This window comes from Pseudomyrmex gracilis, unplaced genomic scaffold (genome assembly GCF_002006095.1).
Source record: "Pseudomyrmex gracilis isolate BER0280 unplaced genomic scaffold, ASM200609v1 scaffold_132, whole genome shotgun sequence".
In the NCBI taxonomy this organism is placed as follows: Eukaryota; Metazoa; Arthropoda; class Insecta; order Hymenoptera; family Formicidae; genus Pseudomyrmex; species Pseudomyrmex gracilis.
Window position 1 is genome coordinate 64,926 of NW_018020716.1, and position 27,734 is coordinate 92,659.

Consider the following 27,734-nt stretch of genomic DNA (forward strand, 5'->3'; position numbering starts at 1 on the left):
CGAAAGAATTTTTTTCTGATAGAATTGAATAAATAAATCATAAACAACTCTTTATACAATTGTTTTCTCTTCATTATCATCCTTTGATTGGCGTTCCGCGTCACGAAATTAAAATTCACAATATATATTTTTATTCGAAACATTTCCTCGCGCGTATGAACATTTTCCGCGTAAAAGCTCGTTTCGCTTCTCTGAACACCTCTCGACACTCGGGAAAAAAATATTATATTGCAATTGTGTATCGCGTGCAGTTAAACGCAAAAAAAAAAAAAAGAGATAATTCATCTGCGAAAATATTTGATAAGAGCGACGAGAGATTAGCGAAACTCTTTTTGTCGCGATAACCGTCTTCTTTTATTACGATGCGATATCGCGGCATCAAATTGCCGAAGCGATCAACATTCGGCTTCGGTCAACACCAACAATCGATAAACAGGTCATGAGAGATGATTGCTCGAGGTGTTTGTTTCACCGCGCAAATCATTTTTCACGAAAGGAAGCTACAATGAGAAAAAAAAAAAAAAAAAACGCGCTCGGTCTCGTAAGGTCGCGACTTATCCTTCTGCGATTTCTAGGTCGCTGCGAGCGGCCTCCGATTTAACGGTCAACTATTACGCAAATTGCCGTATCGCCAGCGACATCTTTCATTATGCGAAACGATGTGAAATTGAAGTATTATTACATTACGCACACACGCGTGACGCCCGCTCATATGCATAGAGATCAGACTCACGTGATGACGATTTTCCTACGACAGCTTTTCGCTCTTTCGCGAAATAACGAGATCGTCGTCGGTCTTACGGACGCCAATTGATTTCGATTCATTGAAGATGCTTCGCGACGATTTCTACCACAATGCAGTTTCATCTCCTCGAGATTGTGACAATTAAAATCACACCGAAGAAAACAAATGTTTTTGCTAGATCTTCTAACGGTTATTGATTCGAAACTCGTAATTTATTAATAATAACAAGAAGAAGAGAGTCCGCACAACAGTCCTGCAAACGACTCCTACAATCGAATTTATTTCATTCATTCGTAATTTATTGTTGGAATCGCTTTACTTGCGCAAGAAAAAACTCTTGTCGTCGTCGAGGAACGTCGCGCGGAATTGTTAATAAGTCAAGACTTACAACATGTGACTATTCATTATCTTCGACAAAAACAATCGTTTTTGCAAAACAAGAGCAGGTTGTACACGAGTATATCATAATTTAACGACGTTTACACATCGACAATCTTATCGCACGATCGATTGTTTAGTAAGAGCGATGAGAAATAAGTGTGCGCGCGTAAATTTCGATCTGACAATCGTAAATAAAAAAAAACAAACAAAGTACAATTAATATCCGGACACAAAAGGAAATTATTGCTAATTAAAAATGTTACCGATTATATATTTCTCGTATCTCGAATATAAACAAATAATTGACTCTTTGGAAAAATATCCGTTATTATTCTCCAATTTAATGTAAATGTTTTAATGTAAATTCAGATTTGCGATATATGTTACAAGAAAGTTCGTTTAAGATATAAAATTTTGCGAAAGCTTTTTGCTTTTGTGAACAACACTCGAGAAAAATATCGAATCATCTTTTTGATACTACTCGCCTTAGCTCCCACGTAACAAAGGGTAACTTTTAACAAGATATCTTATTTTTTATCGCTTTATTAAAAATGATCCGTCAGATTCCCTTCAGACTTCGATATACGTTCCATAAAAATTTCTGTTTATTTTTTCATGACTTCGTAATTGAACACACGCGCGCGCACAAATGGAAAAACACAAATTTCACATCGTTGTAAATTTTGTTTGCACGTTTCTTTAATTTTGTTTGAATTACTAGCTCTTCGCAAATTAAATTACTCGCAATTGTCGCATTTCTGCGTTGTTCGCGCACCGTTTAGCGCGCGCTCAACCGGTTGTGGAACGAACCAAAATCGCGTACAATAAACAAATACTTTTTCAATATCTCTTGCACGTTTGTATTTCTCAAGTTGCCACGTCTGCCACTAGATGGCAGATTTTCTCGTGAGTAGAAAATCACGAGAAAGGTATATAAAGCCGAGCGCGTGCGATAACGACCGTCCTTGTCTTAGGGGAGCAGAGTATTCCATGATCGTTTAGTGAGAGTACTGCTGCTGAAACCCATTTGACTTAAATTAAAACCCGCATCCGTGTTCATAACGCGCATGAGATGCAATTTTTGGAAGGCTTCTTTACTTCACAAGAGGCCTCAGTAAAACGGTAGAACACAAACGTGGAAATTTTTCAAACCTTGTTTTAAAAAGTACGCGCGTAGACTTACACGTACTACGTTGTTTTCATGTATTTTCGATATATAGAGTATTTTATTCATTCGCTCAAGGTCGTTACGGTTTCAAAATTGCTTCAAAATAACGTGTGTTATATTTAAGCAAAAAATTCTATCGCCTTTGTATTTTATGACGTGATAAAACGATGTATTACATTACGCTGTTACACGGCACTATCGCGTAATTTACGTAACTGTTTTGGACGCACACACGGTGTCTGTCCATGAAATAGAGATACAACTCTCTAAAAGTGTTGATTTACGTGTGTGTGACGAACCGTTTCGAATAAATTGCAACTACGCAGTAGCGTGTGCGTGCGTCGCGGAGAGAGTGTGTTACACACGTGTGTGTCTTGCGTATTATTGCTTAACGAATTGAGCAACATCAATGTATAACTGTGTTTATAATAGTATTTAAAATACTGAATACACATACGGGTTGTGTGCCAGCACCGCGAACGATTATCGTTCGCGGTTTTTCGCATTTGCCTCGAAGGCGCTCTCTCTCTGTGGTATAATACGTAAACGCCACACGCAAAACACGCAATCGTATCGTAATTATCGCGTCTGAGAGAGTAATAGCAGGGTATAATCATTGCAAGGGTGTTTTTTTTATTTTTTTTTAACGAACAAAGCTACTTTTTTCACGTGCGCGACGCTATCGTCGAATATTTGCCTCGTTAAAATCATTAATTCGTTGACGTTATTTGAATTAATTGCTTTAATTCGATCTCGCTTTAAAGATGAAGGGAGAGTGATTTATCATTTTTCTCATCCTTGTCCCCTTTCTCCAGACTCAAATCGATTTTCAGATCGCGCGAGCGGGATCGCGCGTCGCATATCAATCGCGCACCAAATTGAGCAACGTCGAGAGCGAACTGGCGAAAGAAGAAGACCTCCGTCGAGTTACAAGTTTGAAATGTCTGAAGCGTTATAAAGAACCTTGGATATCAATCAGTCATTGAGTGACCCTAATAACGCCACGCGGCGAACCATCTGCCGGGCGAAATTGCGACAAAGGAGGTTGCGCGCTTACAAAAGAGAGAAGCTCATCTCATAAAAGATGAGTCCGCGAAGAAATCGCGCGCGCGTGAAATATAACATACACACTCTGTACACACACACCGCGTGTACGAACTGTGTTCTGCTAATAACTAAATAAATCTCGTATCTTTCTCTCTCTCTCTTTGCGAAGTGCGTGCGAACTTTCTGGCTAATTTTATCTGTTTCCTCAATGAAAACGTGTCTAAACAAAATAACAAACTTGTCGACACTTGGCGATCAAACATACGTCGAGTACGCGATAGAAATATATATTTTTTTTTTTATTTTTTGGAAATATTTTTTTTCCGTTAATTCCAAAATTCGACGTTCGAGATATTTGTCTCCGGTTAATTAAACCGAAGTTTCCACGGAGTTTCTCGGAGCTTCTCCGAAACGGGGGAAAATTGCGCGCTTTCCGCGCGCAATTCGGGTTAATTGGAGATCTCATATCTATTTGCACAACCTTCTCATTAACAGAATGTGGCCGCGGGGCGCAATTACCGGCGGTTTTCCGTTTTACGATCCCGAAGGCGCGGATCTCCGGTATTGACGGAATTATCGTGTGTGTGTGTGTGTGTGCGTGTGCGTGTGCGTGTGTGTTCCGCGCGATATAGCGCGCGCAAAGCCAAACAATTCGCATTTGCAAATAAACCTCACGTCCGCCGATGTACATAATCGCGCCAACTCGCGCCGTACCGACGCGCGTAAGAATCGCGTATAACCACTTCTTCGGAAACACACATACACACACACTAGGCCTTGAGATAAAACAGTCGAGAGAGAGTGTGACTTATTCCGAAGTTACTAGATGAAGCATATATCAATATCTTGTAAACAATCAGGGAAGAGGAAGAGCGATAATGAGGAGATGAAAGATGATCTCGTCAAAAAGCGAGACGAGAGAAAGAGAGAGAGAGAGAGAGAGAGAGCGCGGAGGAATCTTATCACGCGCGAGTCACGTAACTTTATTACGTCTGGTACGAGAAGAAGACGCGGAATATAACCAAATCGCACTGACTCGATAACCAACTTCTCGCATTTCGATATAAACTGTCCGACATTCGTTTCACCTTCGCGGTAATAAATTATTCCACTTGGTCGTTTACTTTCGAGAAAACTCGTCGCTTTGCGAGATAGAGAGAAAGAAAGAGGAGGTTCAATAGAGATTCGAGAAATATTTTAGAGGTTTGTTTCTAAATACAGAATCGTCGTGCGAGCATCAAGTTCAAGCGCGTAGGGGGGTACAAGAGAGAGAGAGAGAGAGAGAGCGAATAAACCGCTGGAGAAAGAAAAGGACGTAGTCAAGCTAAACTAGGCAGATAGGTGGTATAGACCTAGCCGACAGGGGCATCGAACTTTTACTCTCAACCGGGAGAGTTATGTACATTGCGCGTACACACACACACACACACACGCACACAACAAAATTGTCTACGGATCGTTCGATTACCTCACCTCGCGGTCGCGTAGAAAACCGCGTAATGCGACTCTCAGACGGGTCAGAGACGGGACGATCCTTTAAACTCTTCGAATTTTGTTAAAATAAATTTCGAATCAACTCTTCTTCGGGATCAACAGTTTTCGAATTGTTGACAATTGAAACGTAGCATTTTTTACAACAAAAAAAACTGAGGAAAGAAAACGACAATTAATTTTCTTCCCCCTTTAAATTCCACACAAAAGTAAATTTTACTTTGAGCGGCAGAAATTAAAAGACACAAGAGACACGTAACTCGAGAATCGCGATGGTAGAGAGGGGAATCCGGTGACAGTCGACACTCGAGTGGAAAATCGATTTCGAATTAGCTGAATTATAACTCGAGCGCGACGCGGAGACGACGACGCCGAGCGGCGTATATCTCTTGAAATCGTAATTTCGATTATTAAAAGTCGGCGCTCACATTAACGTTGATAATGTGTGTAAACACACCGGGTGGTACACGAGCGCAATAATAACACAACGCGCGCGACCTCACGGATATAAATTTTTCTCAACTCCGCAAATCGATATCGATTACAATTTCCGTGATGGAGCCGACAACACACTCCTTCGATTCCGGACCCTTCGCGTGCGCAAGGAAAATCGATATCGTCGAGACGACTTTATTTATATCCGACTTGTTGTCGGGCGTGTAACAAAAGTGACGGGGTCGCGCCACGTGGAATTGATCGAAGGTTGTGTCTTCTTTTTTTTTTTTTACCAGGCGCCATTATTACACCAGCGCTCGATCCCTCAAACAGTTCCCGTAGTATTTTCTAGATATAGATAACGCGCTTATATTTACACACGTATATCTCTCCGTCGTGACACCGTGAGACCAAGAGATCTATCACTAGAACGAGCTTCGTTGTTTGGCCCGATCTAGTCGCGCAACGCTATTTATACAAGATGCATGTGCGACTTTTGACACGAGTCGCTCGGTACTACGAATAGTATCACGTCGTTTTCACACATTCGCGAGATATCCGTCGGGGATATCGGGGAAAAGATGTTATACGCGCAAAAGTGTTCTTCCACGAATCCCGAGAATTTTTTACACTAGAGAGACATCCTGTCCCACGATCTATTTCGCGACAAATATGTGATATTTGATTTGTTTTTTTTTTTTTTTACGCTGCGGTGATTTTTATCTTCGCGCATCACACACACACACACATACACACACACACTCGGCGTCGTTGAGAGATAAAACAGGTGGATTCGCGTTAAATTTAGCGTCATTGTAAAAGTGGAACGGAGTAATAAACGTATTAACATTTTCTTTTACGATTTAAATCGCACATCGTGTCGGTGCAAAACCAAACTTGCGTATATACGAGAAAAAAAAAACGCGGTATCGTGCGGTGTTCGCTTGATTGAAACAAAAATTCGAATAATCAAAAGGCGTCTTGCCAATTATTTAGCTTGGCTCGCGCAAAATCGGACTAGGTGCGTAGGACAGGCATCATAAAAGATTAACGCCACCGCAGCTGAACGCGGTAAAATAAGATCCCGGCGGCGGAGCGTCGCGCTCTCCGGTTGCTCTCACGTTGCGGAATTTAAGATCTGTGTTGTGCGCGCGATCGTTTCGAGTCCTTGCGCCTTGTGGTATTTAACGCTGGATTTACGCGCGGTAATTCGCGCCGAGACCGTCGTAATTCTAAAATTTTCGCGTTCACTTTTCCTTGAGTTCAACGTCGCGCCGCACACAACGACACATCTTTCCGTTAACGTGTGATTCGCGCGAAAGATTACAAAACTGAACATTTGCAATATTTATAAATAATTCACGTCAATTGTGTTAGTTAAAAACAAATTCTTGTGCCGTGCTTCTCGCTTTGTTAAAAAAACAAAAAAAAAAAAAAAATATTCGTTAGTCGATGACGAGTGTCGCAACTTGAAGCAAACACGGCGGTATTCAAATTTTGACGAGCCTCAAACCCCCGCCGATTTAAATCAGAATCCCGTGCGACCGGGAGAGCAAGACTTTCCTTCGGAGCGCAAAGCAAGAGAGATACATAAACCCGATTCGTCTCGTACGTCTATGTCTATTCTTACGTTCATAAGGTTATTTACACTCGGTGTCTGACACCATTTTCGTAGCTCGAGGCACGGCACCCGGAGCCAAGCTCGGGACTATTTGTCCGCCAAAAGTCTTGGCTTAACGGAGCGCGAAAAGTGTATTTTGCGTTTTGCGACAATCGAAACTCCCCGGTCGGATTGCAACGGTCGATTGCGTTCGAAGCTCGAAGCTGGAATTGTTTTTATTTATGTTTTTATTTTTGTTTTGTTTTGTTTTGTTTTGTTTCCAAGAAAACTTTTCGAGTTATAGAAATTGTCAACTTGCATCATTTCGAAATTCTGACACTTGAGCGCGAGTTCGGTTTTATTTCAATCACTTCTTGGCAACATTTATGTAATCGTTTGAAGTATTTGTCTCTGTTGCAAATAAACTCTCGTCATTATTTGCGCGCGATTACTGTCTTTTGCAAAATAAATTTGTTGTACAAAAATTTTATCGAGTTTGTCATTTTTCTGCGCACAAATATTCTTCTCTTATCACAAATTCTCTAACGCAAATTCACATAAAACGCACTTTATTATATCGCGAAGAACAACCGCTGACAAATGAGTTCATCGTTAAACAAATTGCATCTTTTTTTTTTTTTAAAAAAAAAGTTATCATTTTTTCAGCTGTGCATCATCATCACATAACAGATTGTCGCACGTGCTGAAACTTGTTATCGGTCGCATATCACACACAGGCTTACCCTTTTCTGAAAAAAACAGCAAGGTGCGCCCTGGCATTTGCTCGAGACTCGCCGCGAGACGCGTTTTTTTTCGTGATAAGCGCCGATAAAGCACTCGTGAATTACGCGAACCGAGCAACGCGACGAGCCGAAAGAAACTGGTGGACGGTGGTCGCGGCGGCCCCACCACGCGCCGGTCTCCCTTCGTCGCCCGATACTCGCCGATGAATGTAAACATACGCGACAGCTGATCGCCACCGCCGTCGTACGCTCCGATTCCACAGCGTCCGCGGCTAGCACGCGAGCCACGCGTATCGCCCCCGAATATCCGAGGCGGTTATAACGCGATTATAAATATATTTCGTTGAATCATCTCGGAAACATCAGACGTAAGACACGTTTGTTTAATATTCGAGATTGTGTAAACTTTATGCCGAAATGGCACGCGATAAAAAAAAAAAGAAAAAAAAAAAAAGTGATACAATAATCGTCTGTGAAACAGAAACCTCTGTCGCAGAAAAATTGAGAACACTTGTTTTTTTTTTTTTTTTATCAAATATATAGATTTTCTATTTCGAATTTAAATCGTAAAATTATATACACTGTGTGTTTTAATTAATCATTAAGTTGTCATGTGGCCTCGTCGTAGCTTTGGTTTCGGTGGATCCGTCAATATCAATCGGAAATCTAACGTTACAAGCTGCAATTTATATTCATCTCAACTAATATCGGTCTAAAGGAATGTGTATAACATCACAACTACGCACATATTCGAGACTTGGCTGGTAAATGCGCTGCGCGATAACAAACGCGCACATAACGCGCGTGATACTATCAAGTCACATTATGAGAAAAAATTAAATACTTTTATTACGCATACAGTTTGTACTCTGTTAAATGTGTAACGTGAACGATAAAATCTGTCTATAAAAAATATATGTAACTTCACAAATGTACTTATGCTGACAGCGTTACAATTTGCACTGGGATTACAACTGGACTTAACGTGATACTTTAAATTAAAGTTGTAAGTTTTTTTTGGAAGGAACAACTAAACGGCTAAAACATCGTTTCTCGCTTTTGTATACGTAAAATTGTTACATAAGTACACAAAATCAGTAGTTAGATTACCGAAGATTAAGTGTTTGACAAATTCAAAGCAAGAGAAATACTTTCCCAACTTTGTCTCATCGTTTATCCAAACGTACTTTAAATATCTCGGTGTTGAGCATTTCTTTTTAAATTTAAAACCCGTGTCCCGCGTGCGACAAACATTTGTGTGTGCTATTTTGATAACAATAATGTTACGACGTTCCGTTATTCATCTCTCCGAGAGGTTCTATGCCCATAGTCCAGATTATTGGCGTGTCCGTATCCACGGTTACTTCGGAATTGCTATACGTGTTCGAAGTACTTACTAACCCGCCGAACTCCATAGTTCCGTTATCTGGAACGTTAAAAAGAGCACGTTGAATCGTCACAATACGTCACATACCAAAGATTAACCCGTTCAAGGACGATTTTGTCTTCAAGCGGAGAAAAAACGCAAGAGAGAAACATACACGAGAAACATACTTAAATTCCATTTCAAACCAGTCGTTGTTATGCGACTAGCTGGACATCCAAACGGCAGTAAACCGCACCAAGATTGTTGCTGCACCAGAATTTCCGGTATACGTATCTTGTGCAAACCGGGTCTTAAAATCCACGTTAAAGAATTTCTCGCAAATTGTATCACCTGTAAAATTATTTTGTTCTAAAGATATTTGACGACAACACGTGCACACACACACACACAGCTTTGTTTTTCTAAACACACTGGAAATTCAAGAATTCTCAATTAAAGACAATCGTATATCTCAAATTATAAAATTGTTTTCAAAACAAAGAAGGAAATAAACACACTTGTGACACATCACCTTTATATCACCCACAAGCTTATCACATTTGTACAAGGTATTGATATTGCCAATGATATGATCAAATCTCCCCGACGTTTCTGCAAGCACGTATATTTCATCCAACTGTCAAACACAATACTGTTTTTCTTTACAACATTCAAAAAAAAAAAAATACATACTTCACGAAAAATACAAAAAACTTTCAACAATCACCTCTAGATTTCTTGTCTTGGCGTAATGTCCGACTTGCAGCAGGGCTTTGGTGTAATCTGTGTTATCTTGATCAGGTGTCTGTACGACAACAGATCCCATATTTCTCAGCTTGTTCAGAAGCGCGTGCGAACAACTATCCAAATCCCCCGTAATGAGACCGGGCACGTATTGCTCGTGTTCGCCACTGATCAGATCTATCTCTTGCTCCTCCAAGTATCTGAGCCATCTGTGGGTCCCGCCGTCCACGGTAACGGTGATTTGAGCTGGTTACAAACAGCTACGTAAATTAAACACGTAAAAATTACATCGCTCTTGCGGAAGTTCTATCGATAAAACCGTTTCTTCAACCGTCGGGTGTGAGACTCACCGTTTTGCCAGAGTTGCAGCAACACGCTGTGCTTCCAATATATCGGACAGTTCAGCACGACAATCGCGTATTTGCATTGCGTGCCATGATGAAACACATTGATCGGATCCCATGACGTTTCGTTGCGCTGCGATGATTCCGGTTGCATCCCGCGGATTCGGACGACGCAACGTGACTAAAATCGACGTAATCCGCAGATTGAGGTTAAGAAAAAGAATTTCGAAGGCATGTGTTTACGTAATGTGCGACATCGGTTTTGCGGCATTTGTCGCACAGGCTTTTTATCGTTATATGAGAAGCAAATGATATAAAGGAAGAAGAGATAGAGAGAGAGAGAGAAGCAGTGTCTATTCTAAGCTCTCTTCTGCCTGCGTTCGTTCTCTTACGTAATCGTTGTTTGACCTTGAGCGGAAATTCAATTTTGAAGCGGCGTTGGGAGAAAAACGCGCTGTTGACGTTCGAAGTTTCGCGCATCGCAAACAAACGCTCGATCTCGCATCTCTTCGCTACGTCCGTCAAGTTGCGCGAAAGACAGTTGGACGAAGTTTGACGGTTCCGTGTCTTCAATACATAAAAAAAAACTGTGTTTGATACACGACGGAAAAAGAAAACTAATAAATCTATTTTTGACAGAAACCAAACGCTTGAATGACTCACCCCGCTCCTTTCATTTAAAAAAAATTGTGCGAATTCGCCACTCGATTTAGAAAAAAAATCAAATTGATCGAAAGTCGAATTCGCGTTGGTGGTCTTCGTGCGAGAGACAAGTTCTCTCTCGCACGTGGGTGGGTGGTGGATTTCCTCTCGTACGCACGCGTCGCTATCGATCATATGTTTCTGCAGTGCAGAATCTGCACCTCACCTTCTTCCATCGTTTGCGGAAAATTGCGCCACTGAGTATGTTGTAATTCGACCGCTCTGCCGCGTTTACAGCGCGTATGATATTCCTCGTTAACATCTTTTGTATCGCGATTGACGAGCGTATAAAATTTTTGTGCGCTGATCAACGCGTGTTAGATTTTTTTTTTCCGTATAAAATTCCAACATTGTTTTGTTTGCCAAACAGCGATCGATGGGTTCGAGAATTTGGATGTGGAAAAATATACCTGGCGTTCCGGGCAGATGCAACGACGTGCTTTACACGCTGCCGATGTCGCAGCCTACACGCGACATCCTCGTGTTCTTTGGCGGCGACGTCCAAGTACGTGAGAACCAAGAACCAAGTGAGACCAAGCGTGGTGGTTATTAATCACTGGTGGTGGTTTATATTATCAATCGCAATAATTTGTATCCGTGTATTCTCTCATTTTTCTCATACTTGCCAACTGTCGTGAAAACACATCTGATTGTTTATAAATTTCTCACGTTTAATTATCGTAGGATATTCAAATAAATATGGAAAAACATCCAGACAGTAAAGAATACGTCAAGTGGAGTCTGGACAACACGGCAATCATGCTCTCAAAACAGTTTCCTAAATGTCATATATTTGTGGTTCGCCCATCCAGGTAAGACGCAAAATAAATTCATCTCGGTACAATAACACACAAATTCTCTTAACTAGAAAAATTGTTTTTCTCTCTTTTTTTCCAGAATGACAATAACCAAGCACGCGGTGTTCAGTTGTTTCGACAACTTTGTTCCGGGAGACAAATACGGCACACCCTCATTTTGTCCCATGCACAAAGCGTTGAAACACACGAAAGAACTTCTCCTTTGTTGCTTGGAACGTGTTAAAACATTAAACCTGGAAGAGGTACCAAAAGATAATAATAATGCAATTGATTGAGATTTACGTTATTTTTGTTTAACGTGTGTATGACAATTTGTCTTTTTATTTAACAAACGTTCCGACATATTTAGACTACTTGAGATATCAAGAGAGCACGTAACAAAATTTCTCAATATTGGTTTTTAGGACATCGACGATTTTAATATTGAAACAACAAATGTGAGCCTAATGGGTTTCAGCAAGGGTTGCGCGGTTTTGAATCAATTTCTTTACGAATTTCATTATTACGACGAGAATCCGAACACCGACGGCAATACGAGGAATTTTATCAAACTTATCAAAGATATGTGGTGGCTGGATGGCGGGCACAACGGTTCGAAAAACACGTGGATTACGGATCAAAATATATTACGATCTTTCGCCAAATTAAGTAAGATAATCCGAGACAGACAAATATTTGGAAAAAATTTATGTACGCAAGTGTTTTTTGATATTAAAAATGTTTTACATTTTTGTATTTCTGAACAGGAATAGACGCTCACGTACACGTCACCCCGTATCAAATGCAGGACTTTCATCGGCCGTGGATTCACGCGGAAGAAGGTGGGTTTAACGCGACTTTGAAAAAGTTGGGAGTTCCCGTACAACGGACCTTACATTTCGCCGATAGGGAGCGAAGTTTGTCATCACACTTCAACGTTCTTACGGAAGTTAAGAGTAACGTAGGATAAAAAAAAAAAAAAAAACTTACACCTCCTTTCTCTATATCTATCTCTTAAATTTACCAATTAAACGTCTGGTTCAATTGATCTTGAAATTGATATATTGAGCAACAGATCGTAACATTTTTATTTAATTGAGAAGAGTGTATTTTATATAAATTATACAAAATAATTTACTTAGAGGTTGTGTAATCGAATATTTCCGCAATTTGTGTACGTATGTATAGTCTCGCGATATAAATAACTAGATAATTATCGTCGTATGCACAATTGCAACACGCTCTCTGCTTGGATTCTAATGTGAAGGAAGACTGCTCTACGCTAGTGTTAAGGAAATTACGTTATGAGAAACATTGACTTATATTCGGTGCTCTTACATCGCGAGACTATTTTGTTCCAACTATAAATACTCTTAATCTAGTTAATAAGTAGCAACCAGTTATTAAGTAAAATGTGATGTGTTATGTACAGTATTACGCATAAAAATATTACTATATATATTTATACTATATTTTCATAGAAATTCTTATTTCAATATTCTTTTTATTTTTGTAGTTTCTATTAATATCGCATTTAGTAGCAACATATTCTAAAGCAAACAACTGAGATTAAATTTGATATATATTATAGAAAATTTTAAGGATCTATCTAATATATATTATAGAAAATTAAAGATCTATCTAATATATAAATAAAATAACGTTAAAAGAAATCTCGTTATGTACATGCGAAGAATTCTGTCTTCTCGCATATAACTGTATTACATACTCACTGTTACTCTTCAAGGTATTTTTGATAAATAATATACTATGTGCGTACGCCGGTTTAAAAAAAAATGTCTGTTATACTATCTCCATACAACTGTTTGCTTAGAAATATTTATATGCAAAAAATAAAATAGAGAAAAAACTTGAACTGATATAACAGAGTGTTAAAAAATTAATTTTCTTCTAATAAAATAGTTAATTGAATTTTTACATATGATAAGTGTGATTTTAACTTTGCAAACTTTGTTTCGCGCGCGTTCTAAAACATTCTCTACCGCTCGAATTGTTATAATTTTCGTAAAATTCTAAAAACACGTGTGATTAGATAATTCTTACCTATTACTTATATTTGGTTGTTGCTGTCTTTGTTGACATACAAGTCTGTACACAAAAAATAACAGCACTTTGTTTCAATCTAATTAATAACTTTCTGTTCTCATTAACATTTGTTCGGACATTTAATTCCGTGAAAAACTACACTTCCTGATTCTGTAACACACAAATAACAAATTTCAGTGGCAAAAAGATACGCAACACGTTCCAAAGTATTAAAAAATATTCATAAAAAAGGTATTCTTTAATAATTACATTAAATAATTATATAATTATTATTCTATATAAAATTATATATTTCTTAATTTTAATATAAATAAAGTAGATCAGATTTTAATCAACCATTACCTTTGACTTCATACAACACTAGGGCTTCGGCCCATTCGTCCGAACCGTCGCAACAGTCACAGAATCCATCATTGACCTTGTAGGACGGTATTTTTACTGCAATGTAACACGAATTGTTGTACATCCTATAATTCTTAATTAACATAAATATTACAAGAACATAAAATCCAGAGTTGCACGATATACCTGCTGATTTCTTAAAACTCGTTTCACAATAGAAGATACCGTTGTTGCACGCATTGGTGCCTGGTTCGTCGCTGCCGTCCGGACAGTCGCAGTAATCGTCGTTGATTTTCACAAAGTCTATCTCGTTCTTCGTGGAGAAACAAATGAATTTCCCGTTGACATTGGGAAGATACTTGACGATATCTTGGTCCCGCGTGCCGCGCAACGACACGGTTCGGCCGTTTTTGTCGCGCACGAGCTTCGAGTGTTGCGGCTGGTTCCACTTGGATGTCTTCTTGCCGACGATCACGCGATGAGTGTCTCGCAGCGAGCCGATTATCAGTTTGCCCACATTCTGCCGATTCAGCTTCGTGCTCAATTGAAGCTGATTGATCACGAAAATCGCAGAAACGATCAACAGCAGATACTTGATTCGCTTTCGCAGGAACCAACGTACCTTGGACACTATGGCTTTCATATCTACCGGCTGATCGACCTCTTCGTTTGTCTCCTTTCTTCTTCTTTCTAATTTAACGCGTCTTTAGCCTCTTGTTGGTTCTTGCTAATTGACGCGCATTACCTTCGTCGGTTGTCACAAAGTGGATCCTGACACGAGCACACGACGTCGTTGCACAACGTCTCGTATGTCAACAAAACACCGAACATCCGATACGAGACTATCATGTTGTACTTTGTGCAATGTTGATCTTGCCGGACTCGCCGCTAAATCGGATGTGTACGCATACCAACAGCTGTTTCGCAATTTGCATGTTTTTCCAACCGCGTCTTCGTGTTGGGACGCGGACAGCTTTATTTATGCAAACACGCACCGTACACAGGGTGTTCGATAAAAAAATCTTCGCTATAAGTGCACACACGGACCGAACAAGTGCAGCTACAACGAACCACGTGTAGCTGGAAAACGTAACCTCTTACTTGTTCCAGAATTAAATGGAAGAGACACACACAGTGTCAATGTTTACAGGAGTAAGAACGAATGTTTTTTTTTAAAGACGCGGTGTAATTGGCTTAACAGAGCACGTTAAGTTTTGTCCAAGAAGAAAAAAACAATTTGCACAGAATTGAGTAAATAAAAAATAATATATAGACATATATGTAATTGTTTATTCTTTCTCTATGAGATTTTTGCACAAGTTGTATTGTGCAGCGGTAGATATAGCATTTAACAGATCGCCAATTAAAATGGCAAGTCAGAAGAAAACACCGTTGAGTTTCGAAATATTGGCCGAATGTCAAACTACAAAAGCGAGAACTGGCAGAATGACGCTCGTTCATCACCACGTGGACACGCCGGTGTTCATGCCAGTAGGAACTCAGGTTTGTAAATTTTTTTTTTTTTCACACTTCTGCCGAAGATATATACAGGGTGACTTGTAAGAAAAGTGTTCGTCTCTCTTTCCCTACGGAGAAATTTGTTTATTTTAAATGATAAACTTTTACGTTGTCTATACACACGATCAAAGTTCAATTTGCATAACTTTACACATAAAGTTTATACAAATCACTTTACTTTTAATTAACAAATATTCTATAAATGTTGTTACAGGGAACTTTGAAAGGGTTGTTACCCCAGCAATTGGAGCAACTGGACTGCCAGATCATTCTTGGCAATACCTATCATCTTGGAAACAGACCTGTAAGAACAGAATATTGTGCATTGGAAAAACTGTCATAATTAATTTAGAGAGCAGTTTCACAATCAAAGTTATATAACACAAGAGCTTTGGGTTTACGTCGGTAAAATTAAACAACACCAAGATTTCACTTTTTAATCAATCTCATTCTGACGAGTTCGCACGTTATTCTAGGGCGCGGATATTCTACGCAAAGCTGGGGGTTTGCACAAATTCATGAACTGGAAGAGAGCCCTGCTAACAGACTCCGGTGGTTTTCAAATGGTTTCGTTGTTGGAATTAGCTGAAATAACGGAAGAAGGTGTCAAATTCAAATCGCCATACAACGGTACGCTATGCACAGTCAAACATATATTTTCAGACATCAGTTTAAACAGATAGATACAGCTTACATACAATAAACCTGTATACAATACAACGTTCCGCAGAATCCGAGTGTATGTTAACGCCTGAACATTCTATTCAAATTCAAAATGCGATTGGCGCTGACATAATAATGCAACTCGACGATGTAGTCAAAAGCACCTTGACCGGGCCAAGAGTTGAAGAGGCGATGCATAGGTATAACACAACTTTTAAATATCTCTTTTCAAATAATAATACATATTTAAAAGTAATCTCCTAAATTTTTTTTTACCAAACACTATCTACAATACAAATCGTTTCAGAACAATACGCTGGATGGACCGTTGTTTGTCGGCACACGAAAGACCTAGCGAACAAAGTATATTTCCAATTGTGCAGGGTGGTCTGAATCCCGAATTACGAGCCGAGTGCGCGCGCCAACTGACTAAGCGAGAAGTGAACGGATTTGCTGTGGGAGGTCTGAGGTACAAATCATCAAGGATTACTTACTCTAACAATATAACAAATTCAAACAAGAAATAAAAATCTATATTATATAACACATAAATAGAGATGCCAAAATTGTGCGTGATCTACTACGTGATTTCTATTTTTAACGATTCTTACCGGATTTCAGTGGCGGTGAGAGTAAAGACGAGTTTTGGAGAATGGTCCATTTGTCGACTGACATCCTTCCGAAGAATAAACCGCGATATCTCATGGGTGTTGGATTCGCGGTGGATCTAATTGTATGCTGCGCGTTAGGAATCGATATGTTCGATTGTGTGTTTCCGACCAGAACAGCCGTGAGTATCTTTTACAGCACACATTAGAGTTTTTCTTAATAAAATGTGGAATTTTTTTGAAATAACATTTTCAGAGATTTGGCTGCGGACTGGTGAAAACGGGACAGCTTAACTTGAAGCAGGCGCAATATAAGAAGGACTTGAGACCAATAGACGAAACATGCGACTGCATGACCTGTAAGACCTACACGCGCGCTTATCTGCATCACATCGCTACTGTGGAAACGATATCGTGTCATCTCTTAACTGTTCATAATATCGCGTTTCAAATGAGGCTCATGCGAGATATTAGAAACAGTATAAAAGAGCAAAGGTTTTCTAAATTTGTACAGAACTACATGCTAACAGTTTATCCTGACAAAGACTATCCAACGTGGATAATCAACGCTTTGAAAGCGGTCAATATTAGCTTATTGTAAAACCGACGTTTCGAAAGCACAATTTTTTGTGAAAATTTGTTTGGTATTTTGTAAAGATTTCTCTTTATAAATTTTATTTTTATTGCGTACTGCACATCAATACGTGTGATATAATAAGTATTTATGCGATCTTATGTATGTGTAGATAAATTTGCGACCACGTGCGTTGCTATTTTACACAACAAATATGACGCAGACTTGGTCTAAAGAGCACCTAAGCAATGTTTTATTTTTTTTTTTTTTTTTAATTTTGATTGAGAGAATCTTCGATCTTCTATTACAGGGACCACATACACATCGATATAGATGATAGTAAAATTTGCCTAATACTGCAGTACTTAAATAATAGAAAACAAAATAATCATTAAAAGAGATACTTTACAAGCCTTATACCTCTTACTTGGAATTTTTTCTCTTTCTACTTTGAGGGAAACAGTAGAGAATTAGGCACGTATCGCGGGTGCAAATAATATTAATTTCATCACATGAAGTCGTCCGAATCGTAGCCACTCATTTCTGTGTTCAAAGTCATGTTGGATGAATTAAATAGAGAAGTGTAACTCCTGAAAAACTTTAATTGCTCTGTATTTATCAAACTGTAATAGAAAAAAAAAAAAACAAAAAAAAAACAAACAAAGTATTAGGAATCATAATGTTTACCTAATCTCTGCCTCTTCTTTGCAACGCTTCTCTTCCATCTTTTCCAACTTTTTCTGCTCCTTTAGAAGTTTCTTTTTGTCCTCGCGTTCATTTCTATCTCTCTCTTCTCTCTCGGCTCTGAAGTTCACTTCTTCCGAACGTTTCGTCTTCGTTAAACGATTTATAATGGCATTTATGCGCTTGGCAACGCGAATCTTGCGAACATCCTTGTCTTTGTGAAAACCAACCTGACCAACTTCCATGCCTTGTGTCTTTTTCAAATTCGACCACATTGTGTAAACCACATCAACATCATTTGTTTTGTTTCCCTCAATGCTGTTCGCCTTCACCAATTGTGCGGCATCTTCCAACACCGTACTAGGAATGTCATCTATTGTTTGACCCTGTAAATGTTGAAAAAGAAATATTTTGTGCGCAGGTTTTCTTTTATATTATATCATCAACTAAGTATCTTCAATTAGACTCACATGTCTGAGTCGAAGGTAGACGTGAGCGGAAGAGTATTTATCAACGTGAAACCACACATCTTCGGGCCAGCCCCATCTGATAAGATCTTCATCTAAAATAATAATTTAAAATATATAATGTGTGTAATCTTATTTACCCCGATGAATACCCCTTCAGTATTTTCTCTACTTACTTTCAAACTTGTCAGCTCCCATAAACAATGTAATGGGTGGTTGCACCACTGCAATTCAAGATTTAGCAATCGTTAGAATACTCGTCTAACCTCTCGGTGATAACCAAGATTTAAAATTAATTGCAATACGCAATTATCAATATACGTACGTACGCAAAATATCTTTAGTTAATATAAGTAAATATAAAATGTAATCAAGTTTCGACCTTACCCTCGCTTATGAAGTAATAAACCATTGTTGAGAAGAATTTTGATAAAACCACGTGTGCGCAGCAAAAAGACAATAGGTCATCAAGAACGTTTTTATTTGTATTGCTGATAACAAGCAATGACGAGTTCACTTCGATGTCGTTGGGAGGTTCGGTCAAATTCTTGCTCTTGTTTACTCGCAATTGGTTGATTTGAGCGAAAAACCTAACCTTAACCTAGCCGTACGCGTTACCGCGGTTACGACGTCTTTCGTCAGAGAGAAGACTGAGAGCTGCTGAGAGCGGCCACGCCATTGTTGTTTTTTTTTTTACGACGGTTTCCAGCCGCTACTTTCAGCGCCGGGTTCCATTTTGCGTGGAACTCACGAACTACGAAACGAGTTCCACTTTCAGTCGCGTACGATAAAATTGTATCTCGGTTAGAGTCCGTGCTAGATCCACTTTACTGTCGATAAGTAGAACTGCCAACACACTTTAGACCCGGTTTCACAATTCGCGGTTAACTCGAATTAACCGAAGTTCGACTTGCTGAGCTCGGTTTAACGCGTTCAATCTTCTTTGTCAAATCTTCTCTAACCAATCACAGTTCATATTTAGGAAGAAAAGATGCGTTACGCCGAGTTCAGCAAGTTGGGCTTCCGTTAATTCGAGTTAACCGCGAATTGTGAAACCTTAAAGAAAGTGATTATTTAAACTCGCGCACATAGCACGGAATAGAACCGCACGCTGCGGACATGTCGCACCGACATGTCGCTCGTAAACTGGCTGCGTAGTTCCAATGTGTACCACCCACGTTGACATGCGCTAGTTTACGGGGCGGAAAAGTTATTACACATTCTCTTACGAACCTGGCCAGTCTCACTCTTCTCTCTGGAGCCAGTCAGGATTTGCGAGATCAGTACACATGCGCGGGAACCTGCGCCTTTCATAACCTGTCTGATTGGTTGTGCGAGCAACAATAAGTTGCAATAAGTTCTCGTTCATTCTTCGTTGCTTCGCCGTAATTTTTGACGAGTGTGCTGGTTAATATCGTCACGTAATAAAAAAAAAAAAAAAACATTTCTCAAAGAATGGAATATTCAGGAATCGGAGACAGTTTACTGATACTTCGATTCGATAGTTAACTGGACTGGAAGAAGTGCAAGGACACACACTTTGACAGCTCGTCTTCTTGTTCTCTACTACACGGCGTGTACGTGCGAGTGTCTCGAACGAACGTTTCTTTGTGTATTCGCGGAAAAAAAAAATTTATACGCGACAAGTGCAGCGAATTATTTGTTCGAAAAAATTGCGGATAGTCTCTTCGACGTATTCCAGTAAAGTGTTAATTGTTACATCCCGGTCTAAAAGTTGCGAGACGCAAAGATAAAAGAACGATTGAGAATATCTTATGACTTGCTGGTGCGCACTGGTAGTTGTATCAGTTGGATAATCTATCAATATAAATTTATATTCGTCTCGAACACGTTTTTAAACACTGAGTACCAAATGTCAAAGTTGAACAAACTCAACCTAAAACTACCATCCGGCCCGATAGAACCAGTACCGCAGCAATCGCCATCGCCGAAAACGGTCACATCTCTGTCCACGTACTCAGAACCGTCAGTGATACCAGAGTAAGTAGACGAACTGATGAATTTTAATCTAATTTAAATTCAAATTACATAATGTTTCCAACAGTTGCACTCTACTATATTAGTATATTAGTTTTTGTTATAATTCTTTTGTTTTTTTTATGATTTATAAAAACAAACTTCGAAACTGTTGTGTTTCATTGTAGCGATGCAAAAACCAAATTGGGCATAGATGCCATCCAAGAGGAATTAGAAGAATTAGAGATGACAATGGACGAGGAGCAACGAAAACGATTAGAGAACTTTTTAGTACAGAAAGACAAGGTTGGAGAACTGTGCGATGAGGATTTTGAAAAGTTAGGCGAATTGGGCGCTGGCAATGGTGGGGTTGTTATGAAAGTCAGGCACAAAAAGTACGGCCTCATAATGGCAAGAAAGGTCAATATTTTATTTAATAATTACTCTTAATGTTTTTATATAAACACACATCTTAATTATCGTATACTTCTTAGGATATTTATAAGAGACATTCACTATTTTTGCTTCATTTTCTTAGCTAATACACTTGGAAGTAAAACCAGCCATTAAGAAACAAATAATCAGAGAATTAAAAGTGCTTCATGAATGTAACTTTGCGCACATAGTTGGATTTTACGGCGCTTTTTACAGGTATCTTATAACTTTTTTCGATTTTTTAAATTATTTTTAGTAAATATGTTCGTATATAAAACATAAATTTGAATTCTATGCGCGATTGTATAAATTACAGTGACGGAGAGATTAGCATATGTATGGAATACATGGACGGTGGATCGTTAGACTTGATACTGAAAAAAGCAGGACGAATACCCGAAAACATCCTAGGTATAATTACATCTGCTGTAAGTCAAAATTTTTATTATCAACAATTATGAATAAGAAGAAGAAAGAGAAGAAGAAACTTTGAAATTTTTTCACAATCTGTAATCTAACATGAATGATCTCTATGATCTAACGCTACAATCGCGATAATACATGTGTAAAATAAATTCCGTGCAGAGAAACACGTGTAAAAAACTTACTGATAACGTGCAATTGGTGCATATTGGACAAATCTTTTTCAACGTGATGAAATCAGGGAAAATATTGGATAGGCAACGTTTCAATAATACGTTTCCCTTTCCATAAATCCACCTGGAAAGTAACGAATGCACAAACGTCTGAGTTCATCGTAAACCCAAAGAAACAGTCCAAGCGGCAAGCAGGGCCAGTACCAATAAGCTTTCAGCGGCATAGTTTTTAGCACGTATTCGGTGCTCGGAATGTAGAGTAAAATGCCCGTTAGAACCGCTTCGAAGATGAATGAGAAGTTGACCATCCAGTTGGTCATTCCTTGTTGAAAGATCGAATTGCGTCTGGTTTTGCACATAACCAGATCTATCATTTGCGTGATAACAATGGAAAGGAAGTATCCGCTCTGCGCTTCCATCAATAGATTCTTTCTGTTCTCGTAACTCCACGTTTGTCCCCAAGAATCTTGAAGATCGTTGATGGACGGATTCTCCCAGTCTCTTCGCAAACCTATCAGATCTTTGGGCATGAACCCGTTCATCATGAGCACCATGAAGTAGGTGTAGAAACCGGCAAACGATTGCGTCATTCCTATTTGTCCGTAAGTAACGGATATCAGACGTTTGTTCACCAGTTTGTCGTACTGAGGATTTCTTGGCGCTCGGCGCATTATGTCCGACTCGGCTTTCTCATAAGCCAGAGCGATGGCGGGAACCAGATCGGTGCCCACGTCGATGCAGATGACCAATTCGATGACCAGAGGTAAAGGAATTCCAAACACCAGACTGCTCAACATCGGTATCATCTCTGGCACGCTAGACGTTAACGTGTACGCAATTGATTTTTTTAGATTGTCGAATATTATGCGGCCCTCCTCGACGCCGGTCACAATCGAGGCGAAGTTGTCGTCCATGAGTATCATATCCGCCGCGTTCTTGGCCACGTCCGAACCGGCGATGCCCATCGCGACGCCTATGTCGGCCTTGCGCAACGCCGGCGAATCGTTTACACCGTCGCCGGTCACGGCCACGATCTCGCCCAGTCGTTGACAGCTCTCAACAATCAACAGTTTTTGTTGCGGCGATGTTCTCGCGAAAACTATCTCCTCGTAACGACGTATTACGTTGTCCAGCTCGTTCGCGCTCATGTTTCTCAATTCGCTGCCGGTTACGATTGTCGCGCCGGTTTCCGCGAGCGATTCGGTTATCTGCGTGTAAGATTTATTCAGCAAGATGGTTCTCTCGTATCGAGTCTGATGGCTCTCGCTTATGATACCAACTTTCTTGGCGATTGCCATTGCTGTCACAGGATGATCTCCCGTCACCATTATCACCTTGATGCCGGCGTTGCGACATTTCTGTACCGCCTCGAGTACACCGGGTCTCGGTGGATCTTGCAGACTCACCAGTCCCACGAATCTGTATCCCTTCGTAGGAAAATTGTAGGTCTCGATATTGAACTTGTAATCCGGTCCGTATTGTCTCGCGGGCAGATGAAGATCGCAATACGCTATTACGCGTTCGCCGAGATAACCCAGTTCCAAACAGGCTCGACGAGATATCGCGTGATCGTTGGCGGTCATGTCTTTTATCTCGCCTTCCGTCGTCAATATCGTCGTGCAATTATCCAATATCACTTCCGGAGCGCCTTTCATTATCATCGTGTAGCCATCGGCGTCCCGATGAATCGACATGTGATACTTGCTGACGGAACTGAACGGGATTTCGGCGACCTTCGGATAAGCATCGCGAAATCTCTGCGTGGGATGAATGTGCTCGCAAAAATTGAGAATGCCAGTCTCGGACGCGTCGCCGATCACCTTGCGCTCGTTAATGGGCAGCGCGAGAGACTCGGCAACGTATTCGGCGCGTAAACAAAGAGTAGCGACTTTTAGCATCGTGTTGAAAGCGGGTTTTTCCATCAGCAGATCCTTCTCAACGCCGATTCTCGCGCCCGGTGGAAAATTGTATCTGGAATGACCGAACCACAGATTGGCCACGGTCATCTTGTTCTGCGTGAGAGTGCCCGTTTTGTCGGAGCAGATCGTGGACGCGGAGCCCAGAGTCTCGACCGCTTCCAGATTCTTCACCAGACAATTCTTCTCCGCCATTCTCTGAGCTGTCAACGTTAACACCGTTGTCACAGTCACCAACAATACTTCCGGCACATTGGCGATGATTATTCCAAGCAGATATATAAACGCCATTACGACGTTCGGTTCAACCAGCAACGACAATCCGAAGAAAACCAGACCGCAAAGGAGCGCGACAATTGTGATGATCTCGACGAAATGTCTGATCTCCTTAGCGATCGGCGTTTCGATTTTGACGAGTTGAGAAGTGAGACCGGCGAGACGACCTATCATCGTGCGATCGCCCGTAGCGATTGCAATACCCTTGCCGTGGCCCGCCACAGCGAACGACGTGGAGAACGCCAAATTGGCGGATTCTACGGGATTTCGATCGGTGGGATAATCCGTGCGCGCCACCGGTTCGCTCTCGCCGGTGATGCTCGAGTTTTCAACCCTGAGCCCGTGGCATTCGATTATTCTCATGTCGGCTGGTATCTTGTCACCCAGTTTAATCTCTATCAAGTCGCCCAGGACCACCTCCTCCGTGGCTATTTGCTTCTTCACACCGTCGCGAATCACCGTCGCGAAAGTGGGTATCATCTTCTCGAACGACTCCATCACTCGCGAAGTCTTCGTCTCTTGCATGTAAGCAAATATACCCGAGGTTATGCATATGAGAACGATGATTATTCCTAACCACGCGATACCGACGTCCGGCTCCTCGACGAAGCGAGTGACGCCGTATAAAATAAAGCACATGATCGCACAGACCCAAAGCAAGGCGGCGAATCCGTGAAACATGCACTTGAGGAATTTGAGATATTCGGGAGTAATTTTGGGCGGGGACAGGGCGTTCGGTCCGTCTCGAAAAAAGACGTCACGAGCCTGTTCCTCCGTCAAACCGGTCGTCGGGTTCGTGTGCAGTTTGTGGCACAGAGTTTCCAGGTCCAGCAAATGATCGACAGTCTCGAGCTCTTGATGCAGTTCTTGTATTTCCTCCTGAGTCAGTTTCTTTTTTTGCACGTGTATATGTGAGGATGCGCGCGACGGCAGCTGTCCATGGGGATTGGCGTGCGTGTTCGAAGAGAGATCTTCGCTTGCCTGCATCTTTTTTTTTTTTTTTTTTTTTTTTGAAAGAAGAAGTTTTTACAAAATCAATCTCGCTTAATGTTTCTACGTGGAAATATGCAACTTCGCACGATCTCTTTCTTCTATATTCATATGCGACATTTCGAACGATTGTTTCGTTGCCAACTCTTTGAATGTAAATTTGTTTCAATTGTTTCTCGACAGGTTTTGAAAGGCTTGAGCTACTTACGTGACAAACACGCTATAATGCACCGAGACGTTAAACCGAGCAATATTCTAGTTAATAGCGCGGGTGAGATCAAAATCTGCGACTTCGGTGTCTCCGGGCAACTGATAGACTCGATGGCCAATTCGTTCGTCGGCACACGGAGTTACATGTCGGTAAGCGAATAAAGTGAGAATTAGATATTCCGTTTTCTTTTTTTTCGGTGCGCGCGTGTGATACGCGCGAGCGGCCACAGACGGTAAAAGTGTCTCTGTAAATTGCCTTTGGAAGTTGCACCTTTCACATTGTTAAGATTTATTCTTGTCTACCGGTGCAACTTCACGTGCACATTTACGCCGTATGTTTGAGAAAAAGGGATAAATGTTGAATCGCAGCCCGAGAGACTTCAGGGAACACATTACACAGTGCAAAGTGACATCTGGTCACTCGGATTGTCGCTCGTGGAAATGGCGATAGGTATGTATCCTATTCCACCACCGGACGAAAAGACCATAGCTTCCATATTCAGTTCTCCGGCGGCACAACCGACCGCGGAGACTGTAACGACCAACAACGCGCAGTCCACCCCAACACAGTCACCGGGACACAGTCAGTATTTACGCGTAAATTAAAAAATTGCAAGAAAGACAAAGTTGTTGTTAATCAAACAAATTAATCAAATCTCAATAGATGCAAGTAGTCCAAGGCCTATGGCGGTGTTCGAGCTGCTGGAATACATAGTCAACGAGCCACCGCCAAAATTGCCACCTGGAATATTCAGTGACGCTTTCACAGATTTCGTTGATCGATGCTTGAAGAAAAATCCAGCCGAGAGGGCAACTTTGAAAATGTTAATGGTACGTCGCGGTCTAGAAAAAAAATTATTTATCGGTTAAGCTTATAACTACACAGTAAAAAAAAAAATGTTAATTTTAACATTTTTTGCATGTCCCAGGAGGTCCACTCTAAATTGTAAGTTAAAACAACTTATTCGTTGTGAGTCACTTATTGACAAACTAGTAAAGTTAAATAATTGACACAATACTTTACATTTATATTTGTTATTTTGACTGTAAGCGTGATGTAAAAATAACATATAAAATAATTAAAATTACATAAAACAGTAGTTACAGTAACTCGTAAGAAATGTTAATAAAACATTTTAGTTTGTACAATGTGGCCACAGATTTTTAAAATTTTTTTTGTATGTTAAATTGACTTTGAGACATCTAGATTAATTGAAATTATTGTGTTAAAAGCACTTAAACAATATTCCATTTTTAAATGACATGCAAAAAATGTTAATTTGTGAAGTTAACATAAATTTAACACGTGAAAAGATTAAAAAAATAATAACATATCAGTATTATGTTAATTTTACATTGAAGTAATAATCAAAACGTCGTAACACAAGAAAAGTTCTACATTTTGACGCACGATTTTTTACTGTGTATAAATCCGCCGTCGCGTGTTTCTGTATTTTAGAATCACGAGTGGATAAAGAAAGCGGAATCGGAGAACGTTGATTTTGCCGGATGGGTGTGCCGTACAATGGATTTGCAACCGACCACGCCGACACACTTATCGAGCGTGCAGTCCTGAATAAATGTAACTCTTACATACTTGACTACATATATTCGTGTTAGCTCCTACTCCTAAGTCACTTATTAGTTATTTAAGTTTCCATTCCATCAAACGGTGGCGTTATCCTCTTTTTCTATCGTCATGTGTCTATTTGCGAAAGCTGATATATAAATCGGAATTCGATGGGCATCAGATCTATTGAATGAGTGTTACGACTTGACTGTGTGAGAACCACTGTGAGTGATTCGAGATTACAGGGATTTGAACGTAGTTGTAAGGCACAGTTAAGATTAAAAAAAATTGTTTCGAATCATCTCTATATCTCGGTTGTTTTCTTGGTTTTACGAGGGGGGGAGGGGAAGAGGCGAATCGATTAAACATTAAAAATGTTTCAAAAGAATTTCCAAAGTATCACGTCGCGCACGGATGTGTACGCGTATAAGTGTATTTCTAACTAATTCGCACGGACGAGAATTGCATTCTGTCCCAATTTTTCATTCGCTTGGTGCAAGATGTGTTCTTGTCGTCCAAAGTAACTTTACACATAAATACGCCACTGTGCCAAATTTATTAATTTTTACAAAGTTTTCCTTGTGTGTATTCTTCGTCTTATGCCTTATGTTTAAAGTATGTAAGATGATATCAAGTATTGGATTATAAGTTTATCGTTAGAGAAAACAGTTATGAAACAAGAATTGTGTTCCCCCGTGATACGATATTTAGGATACTCAAATACGAGCATGTGTGTGTAATTTACAATTTAAGAAAATTTAACTAGAGATCGAGTATATAACATTTGTACCTGACATCCATAGAAGCGTTGTTATTTGCACGATCAAAAAAAAAAAAAAACAAACAAATTTACACTCTTGTCATATTAAACTTTTTATATTAACGTATGGCTGCGATTTCTAACACACAACTTTGTAACTCAACTTCAATTGTTTCATCGTGTTTACACGCACACGATGAATCCAAAGTTCCTTCATATAATTTAACAGCGTGTATATGACAATTTATCTTGTTCGTAAAAAATCGTTTTTTACGATACGCGATTTAGATACTTCAGATTCCAATTATAAATTTGTACGCACAATGCGCGCGCGCGCTCGCTTCTCATAGATTTACATATTATGTCATTATGTAGACGGAAAAAGCATTTCATCATTGTTTACATTCATAGCATATAAAACTGTTATCTTCTTTCCTATTATAGCAAAAAAGATATAGATGATAAAATTGGCGGTGGTAAATAATTTCTCGGATCAACGGATTTGTAAAAAAAAAAAA

General features: G+C 39.9%; 7 protein-coding genes across 12 annotated transcripts; 3 read left to right on the plus strand and 4 right to left on the minus strand.

The window, feature by feature from the left end:
- Positions 1-8,195: 8,195 nt before the first annotated feature.
- On the minus strand, positions 8,196-10,239 carry LOC109856715 (thiamin pyrophosphokinase 1). 2 transcript variants are annotated; one of them, XM_020432298.1, is made up of 5 exons: positions 10,071-10,239; positions 9,704-9,966; positions 9,509-9,613; positions 9,165-9,327; positions 8,196-9,036 (listed from the first exon to the last, which is right to left on the minus strand). In XM_020432298.1, exons 1-5 carry the CDS (start codon positions 10,216-10,218, stop codon positions 8,894-8,896), a joined length of 822 nt encoding a protein of 273 aa, XP_020287887.1. In that variant the 5' UTR covers positions 10,219-10,239; the 3' UTR covers positions 8,196-8,893. The 2 variants fall into 2 exon arrangements, with proteins under 2 accessions (XP_020287887.1, XP_020287888.1); XM_020432299.1 differs by having other exon boundaries at positions 8,950-9,036; positions 9,152-9,327.
- LOC109856714 (UPF0565 protein C2orf69 homolog) lies at positions 10,087-12,553 on the plus strand. Of its 4 annotated transcripts, none has more exons than XM_020432294.1 (6): positions 10,087-10,295; positions 11,137-11,271; positions 11,451-11,578; positions 11,664-11,826; positions 11,989-12,232; positions 12,331-12,553. In XM_020432294.1, exons 1-6 carry the CDS (start codon positions 10,182-10,184, stop codon positions 12,531-12,533), a joined length of 987 nt encoding a protein of 328 aa, XP_020287883.1. In that variant the 5' UTR covers positions 10,087-10,181; the 3' UTR covers positions 12,534-12,553. The 4 variants fall into 4 exon arrangements, with proteins under 4 accessions (XP_020287883.1, XP_020287886.1, XP_020287884.1 ...); XM_020432297.1 differs by having other exon boundaries at positions 10,197-10,273; XM_020432295.1 differs by lacking the exon at positions 10,087-10,295 and adding an exon at positions 10,870-11,006.
- Positions 12,554-12,607: 54 nt separating this feature from the next.
- LOC109856717 lies at positions 12,608-14,977 on the minus strand. The gene is made up of 3 exons (XM_020432302.1): positions 14,159-14,977; positions 13,973-14,068; positions 12,608-13,780 (listed from the first exon to the last, which is right to left on the minus strand). Exons 1-3 carry the CDS (start codon positions 14,613-14,615, stop codon positions 13,731-13,733), a joined length of 603 nt encoding a protein of 200 aa, XP_020287891.1. The 5' UTR covers positions 14,616-14,977; the 3' UTR covers positions 12,608-13,730.
- A 139-nt stretch (positions 14,978-15,116) lies between these two features.
- LOC109856713 (queuine tRNA-ribosyltransferase catalytic subunit) lies at positions 15,117-17,499 on the plus strand. Its single transcript, XM_020432293.1, has 7 exons — positions 15,117-15,475; positions 15,705-15,794; positions 15,967-16,120; positions 16,221-16,353; positions 16,461-16,622; positions 16,775-16,943; positions 17,018-17,499. The coding sequence occupies exons 1-7, from the start codon at positions 15,275-15,277 to the stop codon at positions 17,360-17,362; spliced, it is 1,254 nt and encodes a 417-aa protein (XP_020287882.1). The 5' UTR covers positions 15,117-15,274; the 3' UTR covers positions 17,363-17,499.
- A 92-nt stretch (positions 17,500-17,591) lies between these two features.
- Positions 17,592-19,155, minus strand: LOC109856716 (coiled-coil domain-containing protein 25). Of its 2 annotated transcripts, none has more exons than XM_020432301.1 (5): positions 18,874-19,155; positions 18,663-18,710; positions 18,490-18,581; positions 18,023-18,405; positions 17,592-17,933 (listed from the first exon to the last, which is right to left on the minus strand). In XM_020432301.1, exons 1-5 carry the CDS (start codon positions 18,896-18,898, stop codon positions 17,891-17,893), a joined length of 591 nt encoding a protein of 196 aa, XP_020287890.1. In that variant the 5' UTR covers positions 18,899-19,155; the 3' UTR covers positions 17,592-17,890. The 2 variants fall into 2 exon arrangements, with proteins under 2 accessions (XP_020287890.1, XP_020287889.1); XM_020432300.1 differs by having other exon boundaries at positions 17,592-17,925; positions 18,874-19,154.
- A 577-nt stretch (positions 19,156-19,732) lies between these two features.
- On the plus strand, positions 19,733-27,720 carry LOC109856723 (dual specificity mitogen-activated protein kinase kinase 1). The gene is made up of 8 exons (XM_020432309.1): positions 19,733-20,487; positions 20,652-20,883; positions 21,002-21,114; positions 21,215-21,326; positions 24,860-25,036; positions 25,256-25,469; positions 25,551-25,717; positions 26,346-27,720. Exons 1-8 carry the CDS (start codon positions 20,360-20,362, stop codon positions 26,460-26,462), a joined length of 1,260 nt encoding a protein of 419 aa, XP_020287898.1. The 5' UTR covers positions 19,733-20,359; the 3' UTR covers positions 26,463-27,720.
- Positions 21,333-24,673, minus strand: LOC109856722 (sodium/potassium-transporting ATPase subunit alpha-like). Its single transcript, XM_020432308.1, has one exon. It carries the CDS (start codon positions 24,671-24,673, stop codon positions 21,587-21,589), a length of 3,087 nt encoding a protein of 1,028 aa, XP_020287897.1. The 3' UTR covers positions 21,333-21,586.
- Positions 27,721-27,734: the final 14 nt, after the last annotated feature.